Source organism: Podarcis tiliguerta (genome assembly GCF_965153285.1).
Source record: "Podarcis tiliguerta genome assembly, chromosome: 17".
In the NCBI taxonomy this organism is placed as follows: Eukaryota; Metazoa; Chordata; class Lepidosauria; order Squamata; family Lacertidae; genus Podarcis; species Podarcis tiliguerta.
The window spans coordinates 10,739,859-10,765,527 of NC_139550.1; the positions used below are offsets into that span (position 1 = coordinate 10,739,859).

The 25,669-nt window shown below is 40.3% G+C and overlaps 1 protein-coding gene and 1 long non-coding RNA gene across 3 annotated transcripts in view; one reads left to right on the forward strand and one right to left on the reverse strand.

Annotated features, from left to right (window-relative positions):
- The window catches only part of KCMF1 (potassium channel modulatory factor 1), a 41,843-nt gene that overhangs the window by 6,932 nt on the left and 9,242 nt on the right, over positions 1-25,669 (reverse strand). For both annotated transcript variants that reach the window (XM_083420425.1, XM_083420426.1), the window contains exons 2-3: positions 7,589-7,756; positions 1,870-2,009 (exon numbers count right to left, since the gene is read on the reverse strand). In XM_083420425.1, coding sequence (XP_083276551.1) covers positions 1,870-2,009; positions 7,589-7,756 — 308 coding nt within the window. The remainder of the gene's footprint in view (positions 1-1,869; positions 2,010-7,588; positions 7,757-25,669) is intronic.
- On the forward strand, positions 13,478-17,951 carry LOC310668053. Its single transcript, XR_014506583.1, has 2 exons — positions 13,478-17,582; positions 17,837-17,951. It is a non-coding gene; the product is annotated as an uncharacterized lncRNA (long non-coding RNA).

Below are 25,669 nucleotides of genomic sequence, written 5' to 3' on the forward strand. Positions count from 1 at the left end.
TCTGTGCCACACCTATTGGTGCATCAAATCTGATGAATACAATTTTAAATAAACCGATATACAAGTTTTGATTTTGTTAGGCAGTGCTCAGGCACCTTTGCCCCTTCCGGTCTTCTCCTTTGCTGTTACCTGAACTGCCTTTGCTAAGTCACCAGTTTGGAGCATGGGGGGGGGGAAAGCTTAAGAGCTGCCTGCAAGCAACCTGCTACATTTGCAGAGACAGAGAGACTTCTAAGTGAATGAGACAGGATTATGGATCCTCTGATTACTTCTGGAATAAGCCTAACCTCCCTACGGCATTGCACAGAAAACTCTCAAGAGCAATGCCTGGGATACCAGGAAGAATGGAGCACTTTGCTAAGCACTATCATCACCATTCAGACTGGTATAGTATTTCACATCTATGAAACATTACTGCCACCCTGTGGAATCAATCCTAACTAAGTTACAGGCTGAATTGTAAGATCAGTAGTGCTGCAAGGTTTAATTGGTAGATTAGTCAATGAAAGCTTGAACTCTGAGTATTAACCGAGCCTTTCAAGAAGGTATACAAACACCTCAACTGCAGAAAGGTGTGCTTGGTTACATATTTGGAACACCTCGCTATAAGGACAATAATGGAACAGATGTTCTTCATCCAGTATTTCAAGCCAGCATATGGAGGTTTTGATAATGTGCATATTTAGTTACACATAATCAATTAAAAGGAAAATGATGAATCAGCTGAACATTCTTTAACTGAAAACTAGCAAATTTCAACACCAAATTTCTTATTTAAACCTGGACTTGGAAGCAAAATTTGTTTTATTCTCCAACCACCAAACTGTCCACAAGCTGATGGACTCAGAATATGCTGATTCAATGGCAACACTATATTACCTTTACCTAGGTAAAAGTGAAACTGCACCCTACTAAGCTCAAGCTTGCGATGTTAACAAAAGAACAGGGATCTTACTGTAACCAAAGCATAGAAAATGAGAGAACCAGGTTTCCTCTGATGTTTCCCCCGCAAAAAAAAAAAAAAGAAACCACACCCCAAATATTTTTGAATCTTCTCCCATGCATACTATCCTCTGAAAGCTAGCATATTGCATAGTTAAGAGTGTGAGCTACAAGCCAGCAAGTCTCTGGCTCAAATGAGCTTCATAGGCAGCCTCTGGCAATGCATGGATAGTAATATTGGTCTACCTTAAAGGGCAGTTGTAAGGATTATTGAGATAATGTACGTGAAGGTCTCTGAACACCCTAAAGATAGATATTTGGCTGAAGAGCCTGCTGTATCAAGCCAGTGGCCCATCTAGTCCAGCATCCTGTTCTCACAGTGGCCGAACTCATGCCTGTGGGAAATCAGCCAGCAGGATTAAAGCACAAGAGCACTCTCCCCTCCTGTGGTTTCCAGAAGCTGATATTCAAAAGCTCTGCTGCCTCCAGCTATGGAGGCAGACCATAGATATCCTGGCTACTAGCCCTCAATAGCCCTCTGCTCCATGAATTTGCTTGATTCTCTGTTAAAGCATTTTGGTCACACTATTCCTCCAAGTGTAAATAGCATGGCCTTGCATTCAGAATGGAGAAAGGGCAACTGCATTTGCTCAGATATGGCACAAAGCATTCTCAAGGTAAAATCTGTATTATTTTCCATGGGAGGATTTTCCAGGGGAAGCGGGGCCAGAAGAGAAAACCTGAAAATAAAATTGTCAATGGAGGGAAAAAGACATTGGTAAGTGATCTCCTACAACTTTTAATATTAAATTAGTATTTATAAATTGTAACTCATTTTCTTTTTTTTTTTTAAAACCCACGATAGGCAGAATTTCAAGTTTCAAGTTATTGTTGGTGTTATTCAGAAGCAAGGCTGACTGTGCTTACCACTTCTGTTGATGTTTCTGCATGTTCTGAAGTAACGTGTTCTTGAAGAGATGTTTCCGTATACCCCATTTTTCCACAATAAGGACAAGTAAAAGACTGTGGCTGCTCTACAGAGAAAGCTTCTCCACCATAGTACAAATCTGGGGGGAAAATAAGATATGTGAGAATTCCATTCATAAAAAATGATCACGGTTACAAATACAGGACACACCAAACTTAACTCAAACTTACAGTCTAATGTACAATTCAATTAAGAAGAGTTGCATCCAACTAATTCACAGTATGTGTGGAACTTCCATGAGTACAACACAACATCCCCTCTCTTTCTTCCCCCTGCAGCCCCAAAATTTGCTCTGGGTTTGCCCCCAACTCTCCAGAGAAGATTTTGGGTAGGGGGAAGTTCTATTGTGTTTACACAAGTTGTTCTGCACAATTAATCATCTCTCGCAATACAGGATTTTCGTTTTGTATTTTGTTAGCCACATAATCTATTATTATTATTATTATTATTATTATTATTATTATTATTATTCAGAACTGAGAAAGAATCTACAAGGCTAATGGCATTTTCCTACACAAAGTAATCCTAATAATACTATGCTCAGAAGTGCTAAGTGTGTTAATATTTTCACACCTGAAAACAAACCAGTGTCAACAACCACTAAGGCATCTTACAGAATAATATACATCATTAGTTCTTTAAACAAGAAAAGCTCAAACACCAGATCCAGTTTTCCTCTGCTGCATTTGTAGCTGGTAGGAGTTTGTACACCTGGACTCACAAGAAAGTGGTCACAAAGCCAAGCAACCCCAAACAAATATACAAGCAGAAACGCAAACTGCTGCTCTCCACCACCACAACTGTAGAATGACAATAAAGCCTTACTTGACATGTGTTTATGCAAGGAAAATGTTATTTCCCCATTGAAAGCAGAAGCATTTTCTTTGATCCCGCAGAAGTCCCACATTGAATGAATATACCATGAGTAGCAGCAGCAGTGCACTTGGCAGACTGGACTCAGCCAGTAGAGCAGGAGAATTGATCTCAGGGTTGTGGGTTAGAAAAGATTCCTGCATTGCAGGGGGTTGGACTAGATGGCCCTGGTGATCCCTTCCAATTCTACGATAATGACAGACATGACCTCTACTAGAAATACGTGCTGCCTCCCTGAAAAAACTCCCACCCATTCCCCATGTCTTAACTATGCTGAAGGAATCTGTTAGCACTAACATTAAACCTGGTTACAACTAACCAACACTTCCCTTAAACCAGAATCTGAAACCAAGATTAACATCTATACCACCAAACTGTTTAAATGTAGTCCTGGGGAAAGGTTTACTTCAGGAATGAGACAGGCTGTAGGGACAGAATGCAGGTCCCAGATGTTGGCTTCTGATTTGCTGACCCCTCTTCTCAACAGGGAACAAATGTTATGACTGCACAATGCAAACACGAAAGCAACACGGAACGCTTGAAGCCACATAATCCCACTCTCCCCGCAGTGAAAGTTACTCCAATACAAGAAAGGTTGGGTAAAAGATCCAAGTACAGCTATTCTTCCTCAAACATACAAAACAGAAAACATCCTTGAATGCTGCTGTACATACCAAGCTATGAAAATTCACAAATGATGCTTACGTGAACTTGAAGAAGAGCAAGAACATCACTCAGGAATACAGATTGCTACTTGGTCCCACAGAAACCAACAGAAATAGGACAGTACTTAAGAAAGCATAGCTCTACTCTAGCACTTACGCAGATTTTAATGAGGCCACATAAGTGACATTAATACGGTTTTCAAGTGAGTTCTAATGAATATCCCAGAAAACTATATCCATGGCAATAAGCTAACAAGCTCCCTGCGCCACCTTGTAGTCAACCAATATTTTCTTAAATGAAAATCTACTGAATACATGTGTTTCTCACTATAAAGGATTTTAATCTCTGTAGGAGCATGGAGCGTTTTTAAGTGTACACGTAGCCTCCCAATCAGTTTTGGTCTGCAGAGCAAAGCTTTTGGTACCATTACCGCTGTTTCTGTAAATGATGTTCTGGTTTAGCTATTTGCAACAGGCATCCCAGACACTTGCCAGAAACCTCTGGAATCCATGTCCGAATAGGGCAAATCTTAAGTTTCGCACTGCAGTCCAGGCATCACAATGTATCTGTAACACCATAGATAAAGCTAGTGGTGATTTGTGGTTTTAGGGGGTGAGGAGTAGTGTCCTCCTGACAGCAGCACACTGCTTGCCAGTAGAGCTCCAGTCTGAAGCAGGTGAATCAATTTGCGGAGGCACTTAACTGCTGGCTTTGATGGACCTGTTCCATTTTATGCTATTTGTTTTCATTTGATGCTTATTCATATTGTTTTATTTTTCTTTCGCAAGCAGCTCTGAGAACCCATATTTAAAAGTGGGATAGAAGTATTCTAAATACTAGACCCTACTATCATAAAAAAAGGTTGTTTCATCAGAGGGAAGGAAATGCAAAGAGTCAGTTCTGGGTTGCAGTTATGGGGGAAATTAGCAACATTAATGGTAACGTAGTCCAGCCAGTTCAAGCTCAGTACCTCCTCTCTACATTTTAAAGCAACAACTCCTCAGCAACATTAAAACCATTTGTCCTTTATCTGGTAGCGGAAACCTGCCCTGCTGTGGGCCCAGGGATGGAGAGATGGTTTCAAATTTTACAATCAATAACTGGCTCAAAAGGGTTGTACATGCTGCAGTCATGGAAAAAATTGCTCATCAGTGGTGTATGCTGCAGGAAAATGCAGAGCCTGAGGATTATGCGGATATTTGTTGTAATTTTATTACATATCTCAGAATCGTCCAAGCTCAATACAGTCCCCACAAATTATTTATCTGAAAGCAGTTTTAGTATTTCCCCCATTTGTTTACCTTACCCATGACTTACCCCAATTTTTCTTTCTTAGTTAGAATCTGTTAACGCTCTTTCATTATTTTAATCTAGATGTGCATTTATATATATATATATAAATGATGCCATTTTTTTTCTTTTATATACGCAAGATGCGTATTGTTGTTTTCTCTTTTTTAAAAAAAAAACCACATGCATACCCATTGATTTAAAAATAAACAATTTTTTAAAAGGGTTGGTTCATCAAAGAGAAGGAAATGCAAAGAGCCGCCTGTCCCTTTGTGTTTATGAATTGTTCCTGCTCCTCACTTCTGAATCTTCTTTTAAAATGAAATGCAAAGCAGAATTATATGCCAATATTGCGGGAAAGGCCCTGTATACTCAGGTCTTCCAGTGACACATGTCTGAACAAAATGTAACATGGGAAAAATTATAAGCCACAGTAGACATTAGTCACATTTCACAAAGTGAAACTGGCCTCCTCATTTTCTGCAAGAAGTTTGCAGCTCCAGAAGTCCTTTTCTACACTACAGCAAACAAACCAGAAAGCAGAACAGGATATGAGCTGGTGTGTAAACAGCAAGTTAGTTCCACTCAGGCCTGATTCATAACTCATACTTTGCCATCTCTCCCCTTGTGCTTCTGCTGCACAGCGCTGCAGAAGCAGCATAGTTCTTCTCAACGCACAGTCCGGCACAATCACAACCCTCTGCTGGTTGTGCATATAGTTACCATCTGTAATCTATGTCCTGTGCAGACTCTTCTGTAATAAAAGGCACCATACCAACGATACACTTCCCTGGACTGGCACAGGTTGTGGTGATTTACTATGCAAACCATCCTATCCATGAAGGGAGGCGATTACAGATATTCTATGACTGGAACCCTGACATGCAACAACCACCACACTTCCAGGATGAACCCATTTTCTTGAAATAAATACATATGAGCCTTTAGATTTCCCCTCAACCCCATATTATCCTTGCAACAAGCTGTGAAGTAGCCAATGAGCTTGATGGTGCAGTGGAAACTTGGACCTGGGTCTCCCCAGTTCCCTGCTTGACACCACACAGGCTCTTTCACAGATCCTCATCTCCCAAAGATTTGACAGAAAGTCTGGCTAAGGAATGGACAGGCAGAAGGAGGGGAATAAATTGCGGGAAATTTCTGGCTGGACTCCACTCAGAGAATAGGGACAGGACAAGCTAAGGGCTGTATGTTGAACCTGGAATACAGCAGACAAACATAATTCTTAAGTGGATGAGGAGGAAACACTGTAATGTGTGAATGAGGAAACTGCAGCTCTCCTATTTTTGTCAAACCACCAAACAAGTTTGAGAGGAGGCAGGTAAACCACACTATAAACAAACCTGTACTTGATAGACGTACAACCACATACACTGGAGGCAGTATTCTGCTAAATATAGGCTCTGGTACCTGTCTGGAGAGCTAATATGCCCCCCCCCCCCGTTTGAATACCACTTCAAAACAAAATATTGGCCTCAAAGAAGTCTTATCTCAGGCTGAAGAACGGAGTTTAAAATGCTTCGGACAAATAAATTTTGATCATAGATATTAAAAATAACTTTTCAACAATGATAAAGTCATAGAACCTCAAGGTAGGAGAGATCTATAAAATTAGTAAAAGAGAACCTGCTTACATCACTGGAAGGTATTTTATAGCTACACTCCCGTAGCACCATTATAACCCAGGTAGCGGTATGTCCCAAGGAGATACAAGAAATGAGTAAGGTGCACTGAAGCTACAGAGGCTGCCCAAACCTCTAGTATGTCTAGCAAGGCAAAATTACATGGTTTAAGCAAGTGACTATGTTATGTATCAAAGTCAAAAGGTGTAGTGCAGTGGCTACAGCAGTTCTTCCCCACGAGAGAGAGAAAAGAGAGACAGAGAGAAGAGAGGAGAGAGAGAGAGAGAGAGAGAACAAGAAACAGTTACAAATTAGACATCTAATTCCATTTTGGTGGTCAAAACATACACCAGCTGAGTCAACACGTTTTGACCACCAAAATGGAACAAGTTGTTGTTTTTGATGGAATGCTGGCCACTTTTACTCTGCTCTGATTACGCTGTGGGCTTTTCATATATATGTTATTGGAATTTAATATCTGAAGTTCTGTACCACTAAAATGAGAATAGCCATATTGCACAGGTTTATATCTTCGGTTTTCTGGGGAAAGGTAGCAATTTATTTTTGAAATTTTTTCTCTCGCTCTCACATCTCCCTGCACTTTGAATTCTGTATCTACAATTTGCATTCTACTTCCACTTGCCACGCTACTACTTCCTCTTGAAAGGCTAAGGAATTAACTTCACTTGTTTTTCCTTCTAATTCCGGGTTCAACAAAATAGAACAAAACAAACCACTGATGAACAGCAACAATAAAAAGGAATTAACCTGTATTTGATTATTCATGTTTATGAAAATCCTCAGGTGCTTTTAAAATAATTGAATATCCCTTCCCATCTTCCTGTTTCTTCTTATACACAAAACCCAATTCTATGCAAGTTGACTCAGAAGTCTCACTGAGTCCAGTTATGCTTAACTCCCAAGTAAACACTGATTGGATGGGAGGCTAAAAATCATAAAGTGTCAGCAAGGGGCTTAACTTTTTTTAATTCCCTGTGCAGTGCTTGTTTGAATAGTGCTCATATTAAATGCAATCAAAACTAAATGAAGAAAAATAAAAGCAAAACAAAATAATGTATACATCTGCCATCTGAAAAGAGCAAGGCTAGTTTGGGAAACATCCTAAGTTATATAAAAATCACGATATATGTCTTGTGACAAAAAAGAAGAAGAAGCAAGAATCACTTACCAAAATCTACCCTTGTTAGTATGCACTGCATTGGATGGTCAGTTGTATGCCTTGTCGTCGTTGCACCACTTTCATAACAAGATGCACACAGATCGTAATCGTAGCAAATTAAACACTTGTATCTGCGACCTCGAAAATTTCCTTTTAAACATGCATCGCAGCTGACACCTACAAACAAAAAGAAATGGTTATTAACTATACATTATACTATATTTAAATGTAAAGTACTGAACCTAGTAATACCTACAACTTTTAAAATTAATTTAACTCCACTGTTAAGTGTTTCATGTTAGCCACATAGTTTCTATTGGGAAAGAAAGGTGGGCTATAAACTGGATGAACAAACAACGAATTTGGGTGTAGTTATTGCAGTTATGTGAAAGAAACATTTGGGTTGCTTAGTGAATATCTTCTTGATTAACCCTGAAAACAAGAACTCAAAGTATGAAAATCACTGGATATCATTAACATACTAATTGTAGCATGCTTGAAGAGCTGTGTAGATAAATATCTGTGCTTCCTAGCAGTAGTCACCTAAAAGTTAATTGTAACTTTGAGTTTAACTATAACTACTATTGTGCCCACTTCAGTTGACTTGCAATGTGTTAATTCAGAAGAATGGTCAATAACAAAATGAAATAATGAGTTTCTAAAAGGAGAAACTTTTCAACAGAAGAATATGGTAGAAGGAAATTTTCAACTCCACATCTTTCATCTGACACAACCACACAACCTCTCTAATAGTCCTTGTTACCCAAGTAGCAACAAGTTATTCTTCTGCCAACATTTGTCAGATAAAACACAGAAAAATCACTCATCTTCCCTTTCAAAACACACAGTAACCCACATTCCAGAGATCTTGCTCTACAATACAAATTTTCTTCACATTCTGCAATGTTTCTGCAGCCAGGGATTTGGATGCAGACTTTCCAAGGATAATGCTGTTCCTGGAACACTCTGCTGGAGGAAGGGTAAGAAGACTTTCACCAATTTCTCATTTACCTACAGCCCTTTGAAAAGCAGCTCTAGAAGAAGTGCATGGGAGATGGTGCTAGGGGGCAAATCTGCAAAAATCACTTTCCCCCACTTTGTCCTTAAGGTGGAGCTACCCATCCACCAGAATAAGTTATTCTGTTTGATTTTATATTTGCACAAGAGTATATCCTGATCCAGGGACACGGGGGAAGGGGGCGCTGTAGGTTAAATCACAGAGCCTAGGACTTGCCGATCAGAAGGTCGGTGGTTTGAATCCCCACGACGGGGTGAGCTGCCGTTGCTCAGTCCCTGCTCCTGCCAACCTAGCAGTTCGAAAGCACGTCAAAGTGCAAGTAGATAAATAGGTACCACTCTGGCAGGAAGGTAAAAGCCGTTTCCGTGCGCTGCTCTGGTTTGCCAGAAGCGGCTTAGTCATGCTGACCACATGACCCGGAAGCTGTACGCCGGCTCCCTCAGCCACTAAAGCGAGATGAGCGCCGCAACCCCAGAGTCGGTCACGACTGTACCTAATGGTCAGGGGTCCCTTTACCTTTATATCCTGGTCCAACCCAACGTATGCATAATCCTAAAGATAACAATTTGCAAAAAAAAAAAAAAAACCCAACAACCCACAACTACAAAGTGTAATAACCTTCCCACTTTTTATTTCGAAGTTTGCATGAATAGGAATCTTATTTATGTATCTGTTAAGAGCCACATAACATTTAACCAACTTTAAAATGTTTCTAGGTATGTTTTAAAATACCTAGTAAAATCATAATCTCAAGCTTCTAATTTATAGTAATTGCACAATTGCCTGTCTGCAATTGCCATGCAAAAGTTCAAAGAGAACTGAACGTTCTCTTTCAGTTACAGATCTAGAGCAAAGATCGTGAGCAGTACCTCGCTTCAATCCACGCCAATCTCTCAAAACCACAACTATTTTTCAGCAGACCCTGGCAGCTGGTTCTGTATTTCCACAATGATTCTCACACTTAGCTGGCAGACACCAGCTCACAGCCTTCACAAGGGCAGTATTGCCACGGATCACTTATTACAAATCAAGGTACTCGAAATAGTGCTTACAGCAACACTGTAACGCAGACCACACAATTCGGCGGAGGGCAGGGAGCACCGAGGCTGAGAAAATATAGCAACTTGCTATGCAGTGAGCTTGTACCAAGAATGCACCGTGCATTTTTGTCTTTCAGACTACCTGGATGAACAACAGTAATGAGGACATCCCCCCCCAACGTTGCCAGCCCTAGTAAATTATTGATAAGTGAAATATGAATGTGCATCAGTGACAATACAATAGAACAGCTTTCCTAACAAAAATCACACCCATACTTTCAGCCAACAGTCCTCCAACTAAATGGCAGGCCTCAATCAACATACAAGGACTCCATTTAACAGCAATAAAACCACCTCTCTTTGGATTTCCAGAACACTGACCCAATTTCCAACGTCGTTCTATGACCATGCGCCCTTGAACTTCAGCCGAGGTGTTTTCTGTCTCCCCAATCCCCACAAACACTTTTCCTTCCCCAACAGATTTAGATTGCCAATAGAAATAGGACAGAACCACTGAAAGCTATGCCACTGGAGGGTAGAAGGATAAAGATAAAAATGGCTCAATCTAATTTTAAATGATGGAACAGACTACTTTCCTAAGACGTTTTCAGCATTATTCAGCCGCTAAAGTTTCCGCATCCATATTTAAAAGGCTGCTGTTTCTTTTGGTATCGTCTAGAAATGTTAAGGTGAACTTAAAGGGGTTTGCTTCCTTAACAAAATGTTATAAGCTTTCTTATAATGAAGGCGTAAATAATGTTTATGGCAGAACAACAATATACAATATCACAGTATTTCAATTTTGTAATTAAATGCTCTGGAGCAGTGTTTACTTAATTGGATTCCTTTACAAGAGCACCCCCCCCCCAAAAAAATTTTTTTTTGCAGGGCCAGGCTGGGCTCTGACGGTTGATTGGGACAGTCCTGAAGGAACCTTGTGCAGTTTCCAGTGCTCCTTTTGATGCTTTCTTTTCAGAATGGTTAATTGCTTCCATTTTTCAAAGGCCACAAAAGACACCTGAAATAACCCAAGGGAATCAAAACAGCAGCAAAAGTGTGGAAAAACACCACATTATGCTTTTTGGATTTTATTGTACTGATGATATACACAATTTATTTTCAGCATTACAACAGGGGGTGGGGGTGGCGCCTAGATATTCCATTGTGGCGACTGTAACTCAGGTTTAAGGTGTCATTTGGCGACTGTATCAGAGTTTCTAACACTGATTTACAATTCATAAAGTGGGAATGGCCCAGTTTACACCACTTACACATCTACCAAGTGTAGGTTCAAGAACCTAATCACTTGTTGCAAGGAAGTTCAAGAGACTCCAGTAGCCAAACTACACCAGTCCATGAAGATGCAAATCCTCTTCAGTTTGAGGGATCAATTTTAAATTGGCAGATTGAGCTAAAGTGTCATTTGACCAATCATTCTCACTTTTTTCGCTGTATTTTCCATAGGCCACTTGAAAATTGCTGGGGTTCTTTGTGAATCTTGTAATGAACCAGGCTAGACTGCTAAGATGAGTACCTTAACTGGCAGGTGTTTAGGGACAAATCAATAATCACCAGCAACATACTATGAAGGTCATGGGTCCCACACCAGGGCCTTGTTATCTAGTTCAATAATCTGGCACTGGTCAAAACAGCCTCAATCTCCACCATCAGAAAAAAATTAATCAAGCACATGGCCAAGGTCAAATATTCTTGACTCTTCTGCAACCTTTCTGTGACCAAACAAACAAAGCTTGCAGACCACAATTTGAGAATTTCTCCTAAATAAACAATGGTAGTCAAATTGTAAGAGATGTGGCTGAGAGTGAAGGCTACACTCCTTTACTGGTTGAGACAACTATGGTTCCAATATGCTACTACAGTAGAGACTGAAAAACTATTTTTAGAAGCAAATGTGATTTTTTAATACTACATGGTAGTTTGGGGTTAATAAATTTGTATGTTAAACTTATTACAGTATCTATTAAAATACCTATAAATGATATTTTGGCAATATTAATTTAAGTCAATTAGTTAAAATACATTCATTAACTAAAAATTATGTAATCAGCGCTCGTGATTGCACCCAAATGTATAATCTCAACCATTTTTTAAAAAAAACTCAACAATTTTTTTGAGCTGTCCTGGTTTTCACTTTTTGAAATGTGGCCACCCTAGTTATAGGGAAATTCATTTCACACTGACTCACAAGCATCACATGACACTGCATTAATTAAGCCAACAGGATATGCAACGGTCCCTCCCCCCTTCAACTTCCAGAAGATGAATAAGCAATAAAGGGAGGAAAAAATACGTTCTTCAGTCCTAATAAGAAAAATGCTTGATTTGGATGTGCCTTTATGTACAGTAATAAGACCACATCTTGGAATTCCACATTTGTTCATGGCAGTTTTCAGAATACAATATAAAAATAAACAAAAACATCTGCACGTCTCAAAAATAAACCCATGATGACAAGTTCAAGGTACAGGAAATACATCCATGTTCTCATCATTGCCAACAGCTATCATTTTGCAGTTTTCAGGACTTTTGAATTCAGAATGGTAATTTTTTCCGACTGTGGCCCCCTGCCAACCTTGTTTCCTTCCTGTGGCCCCCCATGGGTGTAGCCAGGGGGGCAACTGCCCCCCATAAGTAAAAAGCAATACAAATCAATACAAATCTGAGGTTAGGTTCTGCCCCCCAACATAAACCTGCCCCCCTAACAAAAATTCTGGCTACACCCATGTCCCCTCCCGTCCTACCAGTAGAAAGGTTTATACCTATTTAAATGTTTTGTTTGTAAATAGAACATGTTTTATTTATATTTTTTATAATTTACACAATGTAATTTATTTATATTTTTTATAATTTATATAAAATGCAATTACATAAAATGATAGGAACATAATGAAATAGTTAAAGCAGAAAAACATGGAATCATCTTTCTAGTTCAACCTCCTGCAATGTAAGAAACTCTGCTAAAGTATCCGTGACAAATGGCCATCGAACCTCCGCTTAGAAACCTCCAAGAAAGGAGAGTTCAGAACCTCCCAAAGGAGATCCATCTTCCATGTATTATAAAAAGTAAACAACATTTATTTGAGCACAGTTATTTGACACAGAGGGGGAAACCTACAGATACAATCCAAAAGGCACACAGGGAGTTCTGTATATATGGGAAAATTTTAAAAAGCAAGTGGCCCTCACTGACCTGGTGCCAAAAAATCTTGTCATCCCGAGGAGTCCTGGCTGCCTAGATAAAACCCTATAGCCCCACACACCCTTACCTGGGAGTAAGGCCCACTGAACTCAGTGAGGCTTTCTTCTGAGTAGACACTTAGGTATTTACTAGATGCAAGTCATCAGCACCAGACGACCCCATTCAGCAAGGCACTGAATGGGGTGGATTTCACCCTGTGCCTTGAAGAGCCAGGCCAAAGCTGCCACCGAGCCGTGTCCCTTGGCAACATCTGAAAGCCCTGATCTGCCAGGCACTGGGGTGGATTGCACCTTGCAGAGTCAGGTCTAGCACTGGTGGCAGCAACAAGCAGCTCCAGCTCGCCCAGCCCTATCAACTGCCATCCCACCACCACACGTACCTGACCTGGGGGTTCTGGATTGCAGGTTCTACTGGTCAAAATGGGAGGCTCAGCAATCACTCTCTCCCATTAGAAACAAACCAGGACTGCTCTAAGAAAACTCATGTGGCAAAAAGGAGCATTAAGCCCTGGTGGGTTACCCACTTGTGATTGACCAAGCGGCTTGCCAGTCAATCAGGATTTTTTTTAAAAGAAATGATTCTCCCCCCCCCTCACTTTTTACCTCCCTCAGCGATCCCCTAACCTCATGCTGTGGCCCCCATTTACGTGATTTTCACCTGTGGCCCCCCTGGAATATCCAGGGGGCCCCCAGGGGGTCACATGGCCCCTGGTTGGGAAACACTGGTGTAGGGTGCAATTTAGCTAACTTTTTAAAATAGTTTGGAATAAGTTTACAGTTAAGCATAAAAAAACCTAAGTGCTGATGCTTACCACAATATTTTTGTAATCACTTCATTTCCTTTGACTAGCCAGAGCCCACAGAATGTACAGTATTTTAATGATAAAGGAGACACCCTCCTGCACATTTAGGAAGTAACAAGATTTATCACCGTCCTTTAAGCATTCTGACATCAAGTTGAGCTGCACAATAATAAAATAATGCTTTTAGAAAAGCTAAGTTACCCTGTTTAAGTTTTGAATCTTATTAATTTGTATACTTTAGTGATTATTTTATCCAAAGAAAGATTCCAACATTCTCTGTAACATGGGGAAAGAGGTTATAGCTGCAGATACTGGCAGCCTAATATAAAACAAACTGGGAATAGTATGCATCTTTTATCACACCTATTTCCACAAAACAAAGAAGTCTCCAAGAACCCCATACTTCAAAATCTAGTTAAAACTGAAAAGAAACTTGGATCTTACATCATTTATGCCTGTGGGTAGGTGGGGGACAGATTCTAAATGTACAGATTTACAGTTCTGTATTGTTCCAAATATACTAAATACTTCCGCTCTGTTACTCATTATGTTAAAACATTGTAAGTTTGGTTTTGTCTTCATTTTAAATTCACCCAAAGTCCTAATTTCTCCTTAGCTTTTATTAGTGAGATCATTGGACTTCCACACTAAATGTATCTTTAGTATTAAGTATAATTTCAACTTGTATAGAAGCTGACATTATACTTTAGGCCTTACAGATTAACTTTACTCCTTAACTACATACTCATGTTATTATAATGTGGCTTCTCTGCCTTCTGCTGTGCTCAAAATTGGTCTTAGAAAATTTTAAATTATATTGGTACAAGGACTAAAAATTAGTTGCAATTTTTTTAGTAGCAGCAATAATGTTAATAGCAGAGTAATGAAAAACTAATGAATTGTTCTCAGTTCATTGTTGGCTTAATAAGATTAATATTGCATTAGGAACAAAGGACATTTCAATCCACTATATCTGAAATCATTTCAATGTTTACCAAGCATTGAGAGGTGGCTTATGGGGCAAAAAATATTTATACCCTTATGGGGGTGTTGTTGTTGTTGCTATGTGATGGAAAAACCATATTACATATTTTATAAATGTAGTTTTTTGTAGGTAGGATTCCTGAATGTATGTTTATTGATAATTAAAGTTATCAATAAAAATATGAATTCAAAGAGTCTGTTTATGTGAGACTCCACAGCCTCCTTCACAAGCACCCAATATAATGTCTTGAAATGTTCATTCCTATAATTAATTCAAGAAGGCGTATCACTGAACAATACCCATGGACTGAAAGGCTTGCTGGTGTGCCAGAAAAACACTACAAAACAGATTTCAGTTGTTCTAACTAGGGATGAGGGGAAGTCCTAGTGCAGAAACAACAGGCTGATTTGTATTGAGTAGGAACCTAACACTTTGCTGCCATGAAGAAAAACAGAGAAGTTGCAAGGTAAAAACAGGAAGGGCAAATAAAATAGTTCTGGCAAAAAACGAACACACAGATATGAGTAGCAGAGGAGAAATACAAACAAGCTACGATTCTGAACAGGCTCCAATGAATATAATGTGGTGGAAATAGTTCAATTTTCTCACAATTCTGACACATTTTATATGCTGAAGTCATATATGCAGCAAGTTCCCAAGCATGTTTATTCAGAAGTTAAGTCCAACTAATTTCGGTTGGGCTTCCCGTCTATAGCTGTGCAACCTCACTCATTAAAACTACTTTCCAATGCTGAAGACAAGGAAACAATATAATCAAGAGCAATTATCAGCTTTATCCTCAGACAAATACCTTAGGAGCGACCATCTCTTACTGGTTTCTGACCCAATTTCTTATAGTTCAGTTTGTACAAAAGCAAAAAGAGCTTTCCTGTTGGACATTTTAACATGCAGGCTGCAGTACTATGAACACTTATTAAGGAGCAACAATGGGGCTCATTCCAAATATGCACAGGATTTCACTGGACATGTAATTTACTAGTTGAACTAGACTATATTTTTTTAAAAAAACAATGAAGATATAGGACTTCACCTTAAAATCCTTACCTATGAATAAGACTGAACAAAAATATTTCTCCCATGGAAGTCTGCTTGATTTGCCCATGATCATGGTATCATGCACCAAGGTTTTATGTCCATTTGAACTATGACGACGTTCAATTTAAGGGTACTGTATTTCTAGAAAGGCTTCTAAATGGCAACCTAGTCTTCCATTCAAAGTACAGTGGTACCTCGGGTTACATATGCTTCAGGTTACAGACTCCGCTAACCCAGAAATATTACCTCGGGTTAAGAACTTTACTTCAGGATGAGAACAGAAATCGCGCAGCGGCAGCATGAGGCCCCATTAGCTAAAGTGGTGCTTCAGGTTAAGAACAGTTTCAGGTTAAGAACGGCCCTCCGGAAAGAATTAAGTTCTTAACCCGAGGTACCACTGTAGACACAAAAAGTACAACAGGGAAAACTGGGCAACACTGTAGCATTAGTTACCCCAAGTGATGAAAACACTAACTATGAGTGTGGTGTAGAGAGAGGTTAGAATGTCAGACCTGTGAGACCAGGGTTCAAATCCCACTTGGCCATAAAGCTGACTGAGTGACCATGGGCCAGTCACTGCCTTTCAACCTAGCCTACCTCACATGGGTTGTGTGAGGATTAACAGAGGAGGGGGAGAAACCTGGAGAAAACGTTCCTTGGTGGAAAAGGTTTGATATAAATGAAATAACAACAACAACAACAACAACAATTATTAACTATAGCAGCTACAGCTGTGATGGATCAGGCTTATGGAAACTGTAGCATCTAGAATGCACAAAGTTGTGGAATGAGAAAACCACAATACACAATTACCTTATTCTAACTCTAGTCATGGCTATGTGTGACTAGCTGTGTTGGAATGCCCATGCAAATGAAAATTATCTAGCCAAGATGCATATTAGCATTTATATACACACCTGAGAGCTTAAATCAAACACACATCCAAAAGCAGATGTAATTTCAATGCACTGCACTTCTCTGAACTAGATGTGCACTCAGATATGTATTGCAAACCACATTTGGAAGAGCCAGTGACACATATTTCCACAAGGGATATTAACTTCAGTGAGACTTCCAATATACTCGTATGTACATAAGACCATTTACAGCAAAGTAAAGGAGGGGAATATTGCTTTGTTTCCATTTTGCAACCATGACAATCAAAGGCGTGTACCAACATATGGCAAGACATACTCAATTTTCTCAACTGAGCAGGAGAACAGCAATCTGAGGGTGAGGGACTTATTAGCAAACACCTTGTCATTGTCAAGATTACTTCCTGTCAAGGTTTAGATTATTGGTGGCTTCTCCTCCATGCAAGGATGGTGGCCTTATTAGAATGATACACACACAGGGAGACTAACAGACTCTCCATTACTGGGGACCCTAGGGGGCTTTCCAGCTGGCATGGCTAACAGTCCTGTCAAATCACTGGCTACTCTGCAGAATGGAGACACAACACCAGGTGGCTGATGCGACTCTTCTCCAGCTCCCTCTCCAGCTTCAGAGAGTCTGCTCCAATCTTTGGTATACATCAGAGCTTCAGGGTGCTAGAACCCAGGTGGCAAAAAAAATCACAGCAGTTCTGATCAAATACAGCTCATTATGCCACCTTCCTCTTGTGGCAGTGATTATGGCAAATAAAGATTTCTTCACCACCCCAACATCTACAAAATGCTGTTCAACAGACCTTTTCAGGATGGTTCTGTCTTTTACAGTCTGCCCAGGTGGGGCTGGTGAAGGACCTTTTGGTAGCACAAGTTTGAAATTGGGAGAATAAAACTGCTTGCATCCACAACAACCAGGATACTACCACTGAACACCACTGATACTACCATTGTCCTATTTTGATAGGTGGTTATTGTTTATTGAGGCTAACAAAGTGTGGTGTAGTGGTTAAGAGCGGTAGTCTCGTAATCTGGGAAACCGGGTTTGCGTCTCCGCTCCTCCACATGCAGCTGCTGGGTGACCTTGGGCCAGTCACACTTCTCTGAAGTCTCTCAGCCCCACTCACCTCACAGAGTGTTTGTTGTGGGGGAGGAAGGGAAAGGAGAATGTTAGCCGCTTTGAGACTCCTTAAAGGGAGTGAAAGGAGGGATATCAAATCCAAACTCTTCTTCTTCTTCTTCTTCAAAGTAGACAAGGTTCTTTACCCCCTTTTAGGACTTTAATTAAGATGCACAATTCTGCACAAAAACTGGTCTACACTGGAAAACTATTTCCAAACTGAATTTGACAGACAGACAGAAAACTATTATACACTCAGGTTGTCCAATTAATGGAGTGCATACACTCTTGAATTAGTAAAATGACAGAAACACACCATAACAAACAACTGCAGTACTTTTTCAGTTTGCATCTGCCCTGCATGATGTTGTTTAAAAGTGTTTTAACCCTTTAAAAAAACAGAAACTAAAGGCAACTCTGATTTCATTTACCAACACTTGAAAATTGGTCCCCAATTCCAACTGGACATCTATCAATCTGGCTCTGCTTCCTCATTCTGCTCAGTCATATGATTTGATAACCCCCCCCCCCGAAGAAAAGCTTGCCTGTTTGTACCTGTCTTCAGGCAATTTCCCACCTTCACAATAGGAAGGGAAACCAGGGAACTGAAACCATTAGACTAGAATGCATTCTTGAGACCAGGGACACCTAAAGCCAAAATAATAGCATATTTGCCACTTAATTATTCCACATAAGCTTCCCTCTCCTTCCTCTGTTGTCTCCCTCACGTCCATTTTTAGAGCAGCATTAGAAACTGAGATATGAAAGCTAGGAGCTAAATGGCACCTTAAAACTAGATTATAGGCACCGCAAACGGAATGACTAGGCGCGCTTTTTAAAAATAATATCAAGCTGAAAATGAACTGCAGCAAAAATCTTATTTTCATTTTTCAAATGGTCTAGTCCTCATCTGAAGACTGCAAAAAACAAAACCCTACTTCCCCTGCCCACCCCCATAATATTCTCATGAGGGTCCCTTCTTCAGTCCTCCTACAGTGGCTGGAAGTGGATAGGCAGAAAAGCTTCTCCTTTCGTTCCAGCAGTGGCAGTTTTAAACTGAAATCTTAGGCCCAGTACTGCTCCCAGAGTTCAGAAACTGCTTGCATTAATGAAATTCCCTGTCACAAAACGTGCCTAGAACAATGGGAGTTTCGAACACTGTTCTAGAATGTAAGCCCCTTGGGAAATGGGCCTGTCCTCTCATTCTGTGTAAAACATCTTGTACATGGATGACGTAGTAGCAGCAATAATACTACAACAATGGGGTTCTTCACTACCATTGGCTATGGACCATAGACAGGAAGGAGATCTCTTCTATGCAATCTTCCTTTCATAAAAAGCTTGAACAGATCACAGAATACAAAGCAACCAGAAAATGGAACAGGAGCGCTCTGGAAATAAAAAATGTTGCTACACACCAGCTGACATGAGAAGCGTGATTAGGACTCTGCCGCCAGATTTTAAATTTGCCATCACTAAGAAATGCAGCTTCAATACAATTAACTGTATCATGCACATACTAAATGCTCTTCGAAACCATAGTTGCAAAACAAATATTTAATCTGTGTCATTACAAAATATATACATCTTGCTTCTAAAGTATATAAACAGTGCCGAATTTAGTTACTTAAATTTGTTAGTCTTTAAGGTGCTACAAATTGTTCTTTCTGCTACAAAGAGGTTACTCGTCTGGAAAAAAAATACTAGAATAGTTTAATACAGTGGTACCTCCGGTCTCGGACAGGATTCATTCCAGAGGTCCAGGTGGATCCCGAGGTTTCCGCAACCTGAGAACCACTTCTGCACATGCACGTGTGGCGAAACCTGGTAAAATACTTCGGGTTTGCCGCGCACACATCCCAAAGTTTACGTAACCAGAGGTTCAACTGTATTTCAATTTAAAATTTACCTAATGTTAAGAGGACCTCTGAGTGTTTTTAGTATCAGTGATTTTGGCCAATGACTGGAGTCAGAGCTGTGTTTCATACGTGAGTTGTTTGGACACCAGGGAGCTCCTAAGAGCTGGTCAATGGTTAAGGCTTATAAGAGCTACTGTAATCCAACAATATTTGACAGCCTAGGCCAGGGGTGGCGAACCTATGGCACTCAAAGCCCTCTCTGTGGGCACGCACACCGTAGCCCCAACAGGGCCATAGCTAGGGGGTGAAACTGGCGCTCCAGTGCTGCAGGAGGCTCCTGGCTGCTTCCAGCATGGTCCCAGCACTGCTAGGGCACCATTTTCAATTCCAATTCTTTAAATAAAAGTATTGAAGGAAATTTACTGGTTTTCAGGTAATTACTTGATCACTGTCTTCTTTTTCCTTCTTTTCTTTATATTGATAAATCACACATGCATGTCACTTATGCCTAAGCTGGAACAAGACTAAGCAAGTATCAAGCGCTCACATTTCCCCTCTCCCTTGTCTCCTCCCATGCAACTGTGAAGACGATTTCAGCAGCATTCAGTTTTGCTTTTCCTGAACCTCAGCTAAAGGAGCTGCAAACTAAAAGGCAGCATTTCTAGTGCTGGAGTGAGTGAGAATGCTGCCCATTACACTTAAAGAGCAGGCAGGGGCTTTATCTCCCACCTCTGCTATCTCCTGAGATGAAACAATAAAGCACGCTGCCCTTAAAAGATCAAGCCAGGAATTGGAGATAAAGCTGTGGAGACGGGTGGGCCAGCTCCAGCACACAAGCCATATGCTTCCTTGTTTTGCTTTATTTAGAACCTTTTCCTCAAGTAGTTTGAACTCCTCGTCAATTTAATGTATTGGAATAAATTCAAGAGACTACATGAAACCTTTTTCAAAAACTGATGCCTATGAATACTTTGCACCAGATCTCAAGTCTCATTTCCTAAAGACAAAACACCCATTCCTATTCATCCTGCATTTAGACTTACGAATCGTCAAGCACTGCATTACACCACCCACACACTGTTTGTAAACACACTCATTGTATTCTCACCAGCTCCCATAATCATAAACCACACAAGCCACTTTATTTTCATATTAGTACACAGAGTGGGCCATCAAACTTTTTGTACCAAGTCTCCTAGGGAATGCCTGAAATCCTCTCTATCCAGATTTTGTAATCTCCAAAATAGTACAGAGCAGTCTAGCCCAGGAGCCTGCAAAGTGCGTGGATTTTGTAAGTTATAAGCTGCTCCTGCACTTAGAATTTTCTTTCATCTGTTTTCAAAGAAAAACCCCTTCTGCCATAGACCTCCATCCTCTCTTGAAATCAGACATTTTAAAAACAGGTTGGGCACCATTTACTCGATCATAAACTACCAAATTGACAGGTTTAGAAAAATGAGTAAGTTTTAACAAATAATTATACTTCTTCACATCTACAATGTATAGGAGATCTCAGACAACAAGATGTTCAAAAACTGTGGCTCTGTCAATTTAATTCTGTTCTTCAGAATTAAAGTTTTATCCTATCTTTCTGCCAAAGAGCTCAAGACAGGGTAGGGTCCCCTCTCCTTACTCCTCCTAACAACCCTCTGGGATAGAATCAACTGACACACAGTGACTTGGCCAAAGTCATCAGTATGCTTTGTGGCTCACTAGGGATTTGACCAAGATCTTTCAGGTGCAAGCCTAACGCCCAGGTCAGTACATCACTGTCACTCAAGAACTGCAGTTCCTGACACGCAAGACAACTGGTCCAAACGTGACAATTCTGAACTGCTGAAGAGCTGTATTTTGAGAGGGAGGAAAGATCAGGTAAGAAGCTATATTATTAGTCAAATAATAAATAAAAATATGAATAGGAACAAAATGTTCAAAATGAAGCAGGATGCAGAAGAGGCTATGCTCTTCAATCCAGATTTGATATTTCCGTGGCTAATGTTCATCAGCAGGTGTCTGACATCCTGACATCTTGACAAGAGGGAACTCTAATTAACCTTAACAATAGTAAATATCTGCACCAATGTAGTATGTTGGTGGGGGGTAAGCGGAGACAGAGGACAGGCAACCTCATGTCCCACTAATGATCTCATAACTATCAGACCATCTTGGCTGTGAGTCCTGGAATACCAGCTCCCTGCCTTGCAGGCCTTTTCCCACCTGCCCTGGAAGGGCAAGGCCAATGACTCCAGCTACAAAGGCTAATGCTTCTGAACAGACGCTTGGACTGGGGTACCGTTTAGGTCATGGGTAGGCAACCTAAGGCCCAGGGGCCGAATCTGGCCCAATCACCTTCTCAATCCGGCCCGTGGACAGTCCAGGAAACATGAGTAGAATGTGTCCTTTTATTTAAAATGCATCTCTGGGTTATTTGTGGGGCATAGGAATTTGTTCATTTCTTTTTTCAAAATATAGTCCGGCCCCCCACAAGGTGTGAGGGACAGTGGACCAGCCCCCTGCTGAAAAAGTTTGCTGACCCCTGGTTTAGGTGGTTTTCTTTGGGGGGGGGGGAGTTGCTGCTGCTACTAATATTAATTTTTTGTACCTTTATTTTAGATCGTATCACGATTTATATGGAAATTGTTTAATTTGGTTGTGTACTTTTTGATATTTTATTTATTGTTTACAACTACTTTTGCTATGTTTGCAATTATAATTTTTATGTTGTAAGCTGCCTTGAACTGGTTTTAACTATGGAAAGGCAGCATATAAATAAAATGATGTATGTATGGAACTCTGGGTGAACTTTCTATCAATGTAAAGTCTGCTCTGGACCAGCGTGATATAAGAAGCCTATACTAGGAGTTGTAAGTAGAAAGAAGAGCTAAAGGCAAAGTAAAATTCATCCTTGCATAGAATATAAAAGAATCCCTTGAAGCTAGCAAGAGACTTTGCAGTTTCATATATAAAAAGAACAGAAATCATGTGGAGCCACTGTACCTAAAGGATGGAAAGGAGATTAAAGAGCATTTGTCTTGTTTGTCTCAGTTTTTAATCAAAGAAAATGACACCAAACAAGACTGTGCAGAGGCCTTTTGTCCCCTTCCAACCCAATGATTCTGTGTGTCTGTTAACTGAATAAAGGAATGTAGCATTGACCATAATTAAGCACAACAGTGGTCAAATTCAACATTGTGTCGCTGGACAACACAACTATAAAATCCAGTGCAGCATCTGAATTAAAACAAAATCAAATGAGGGCTGTTAGTGCATTGCTATTCATAGCATCATTGAACCACAGAATTGTAGAGTTGGAAGAGACTACAAGGGTCATCTAGTCCAACCCCCTGCAATGCAGGAATCCTTTGCCCAATGCGTCATCAGCAGTTAAAAGGGCCTGCAAGCTGCATGAAGTGTAAACAGCATGGCACGCTTACAACAAAAAGGGCCAAAATAATTCCACAAACTGCAAAAGATTTCAAATGCAAAATGATTCTAAATTAAACAAGAAGAAACATATTGGTATGTTACAAGGAGTCTAATAAGAAGCTGAAGTAGAAGATCTGAGAACTACCCAAAGACTTGCAAGGCTAAAAATAAATTCAATTTGGCAAGAAGACCAATAACAATGTTTTTTTAAAAAAACATTTATGATTTTATACAGCAAATTTTGAGTGCTTCATGTACATGATCCCAGTAACTCTTACAACTACCCCAGACAGGACAACTTTCATTATTCCAATATCTCAAGAGATAGTGGAGGAAGCAATGGTGTGGGTTCCCCTAAGCAAATTAGGTTAATTCTTCAGTTTGCACTGGAAATCCTTCTGATGCACCATAGAGCAGCGATGGGAAAGCTCAGGTCCATGGGCCAAATGCAACCTTCCAGGCCTCTTGTTGTAGTAAACAAAGCTAAAAACTTTGAAACTTTCAAGCTTAGCCAATGCTGTATTTACAACCGGCATCCATTCACTGATAGTACTTATGAAACAGAAAATATTCCAACCCGCATCACAGGGGAAGAGAGCATTTTGTTACTTCATTGTTGTCTTCTAAACTTTCTGTATAGCTTGCCTTTGTTTTTATATTTATACCTTTCTTTTGCTGATACTGTTTTCTTGCCAATTCTATAATAATTTTAGATGTTTCAATATTTAATTACACTTGAATGTAATTAATATTGTGAGCTGCCTTGCAAGGACTAATCCCTGTAAAGTGCCCTACAAATATTTAAATAAATACGGTAGACTCTCGAGAAACGTAAAGTTCGGGTTGCGAAAGAGGCAAACCTGGAAGTATTTTTTTGGGTTTTGCCTCCTGCGCATGCACAGAAGCGCTCTATCACACGGATGCGCAGAAGCGGCGCCTCTGGATATTTTTCGGGGTGCACAAGGAACCCCGGAATGTATTAAATTTGTATCTAGAAGGTCCACTATAAATAACTTAAGCTTTTCCATGCATGCAAAAGGTGAGTAGGGCCGGTCCCATCCCCTTCTCCTTCATAGGACTTTAACTCCTAAAATATCACTGAAGGCAGTCACTGTGTATGTATCCTTGCTGTCATATCCTGGCCCATCCCCTTGGCTGCTTCGTAAAAGGATCCTTCCTTCTCTTGTAGATCCTGGACCCACTGCAGGAATGCTGTATTTGCTCTGCAGAAGAAGCCTGCCCAGAGATATATGCAAGTGTTGTGTGTATCTTCCTTCCATTCCTTTGTGTATGTGCTTGTGAGAAAGCTTTAAGGAACTGGAACCCCTTATGGCAATCTAAGGATGTCTGGAGACTGGCAATAGTGGGCTAACTGCTGGTGGTGTCACTGAGGCTGATGAGGAGGGGGTGTTCTGGTGTAATCTTGGCTGTTGCATGTATGATGGTGCAGAAGTGTGTGCTCATCATGGTGATTTCATTGGCTGTTAGAAGTGTCTCTGATTGGTGGGCTGTACCCACCAATGGCTGTATTTCAAAACATTATGCAGGCAGGTGTTGCTTTTTCTGCATTTCATTTGTATGTTCTGGTAGTACAAGTTTTCCATTAGGGCCATCTGTTAGATACTTCTTACCCCTCTGAGAGAAAAGCCAGTAGCAGTAGCAGCAGCAGCAGCTGCTGCTACAAGGCATCACCTGAATAAGGTGAATGAGTGTCCCAAGTAGATGGCCTCTTGGCTGCTGCAGCCAAAATACACAGGGAGAGCCCGCCATTCTACTGAATATGCCCTATTCACATATGCTTGACCTGTACTGGATATGGCAGCCATTCTGCCAGCACAGCAGCAGCATGTGAGAAGGATAGCTCATTTGGTAGACTCTTAAATTTCAGGGTCATGGGTTCGAGGCTATGCTGGGCAAAAAAGATTCCTGCATTGCAGGGGGTTGTGGTCCCTTCCAGCTCTATGATTCTGTGATATATCTCGACGCAGCATAAGGTAAGCACAGGACTTGCTCAACCCACTTGGCCTTACTAAATAATACTATCTTGTCTCTTTAAAAGAAGGAACAAATGACAGATGCAAACTATATTAAGCGCAGAAAATATCAGTGCAAATTACTCCTTGATTAAAAACAGGATAGCTCAGTTGGTAAGAGCATGAGACTCTTAATCTCAGGGTTATGAGTTCAAGCTCCACATAAGGCAAAATATTCTTTCATTGCAGGGGGTTGGACTAGATGATCCTTTTGGTACCTTGCAACTCTATAATTCTAAGATTCTAAGCTTTGTGAAGTGTGTAGAGTAATTCTGGACAGACACTATTTTTCTGTGTGGAAGTTGAAGGTGTCTCAGAAACACAGGGGGAGAAAGTCCTCTTGCATGACTAGACCTCATTCATCATGTACGGTACGTATGTTGAATTCCAACCACTGAAGTTGCAATACTTTCAAGCTTTCAGCGTAAGAAGGTACACACTTTGTAAACAAAGTTGTAGAATAAATCTTGGAATATTTATTCAATATGAATTCAATACTGACAGGAAGGGTTATAAATATAAGTATGAAAGAGGACTCAGGCCTATTCTATAATTCTGTTCATAAGCCACCCATGATTTTGTGCATTTAAGGCCAATAACTGACAATGTTCCAAAAAATCACAGATGGCAGGAACCAGAGAATC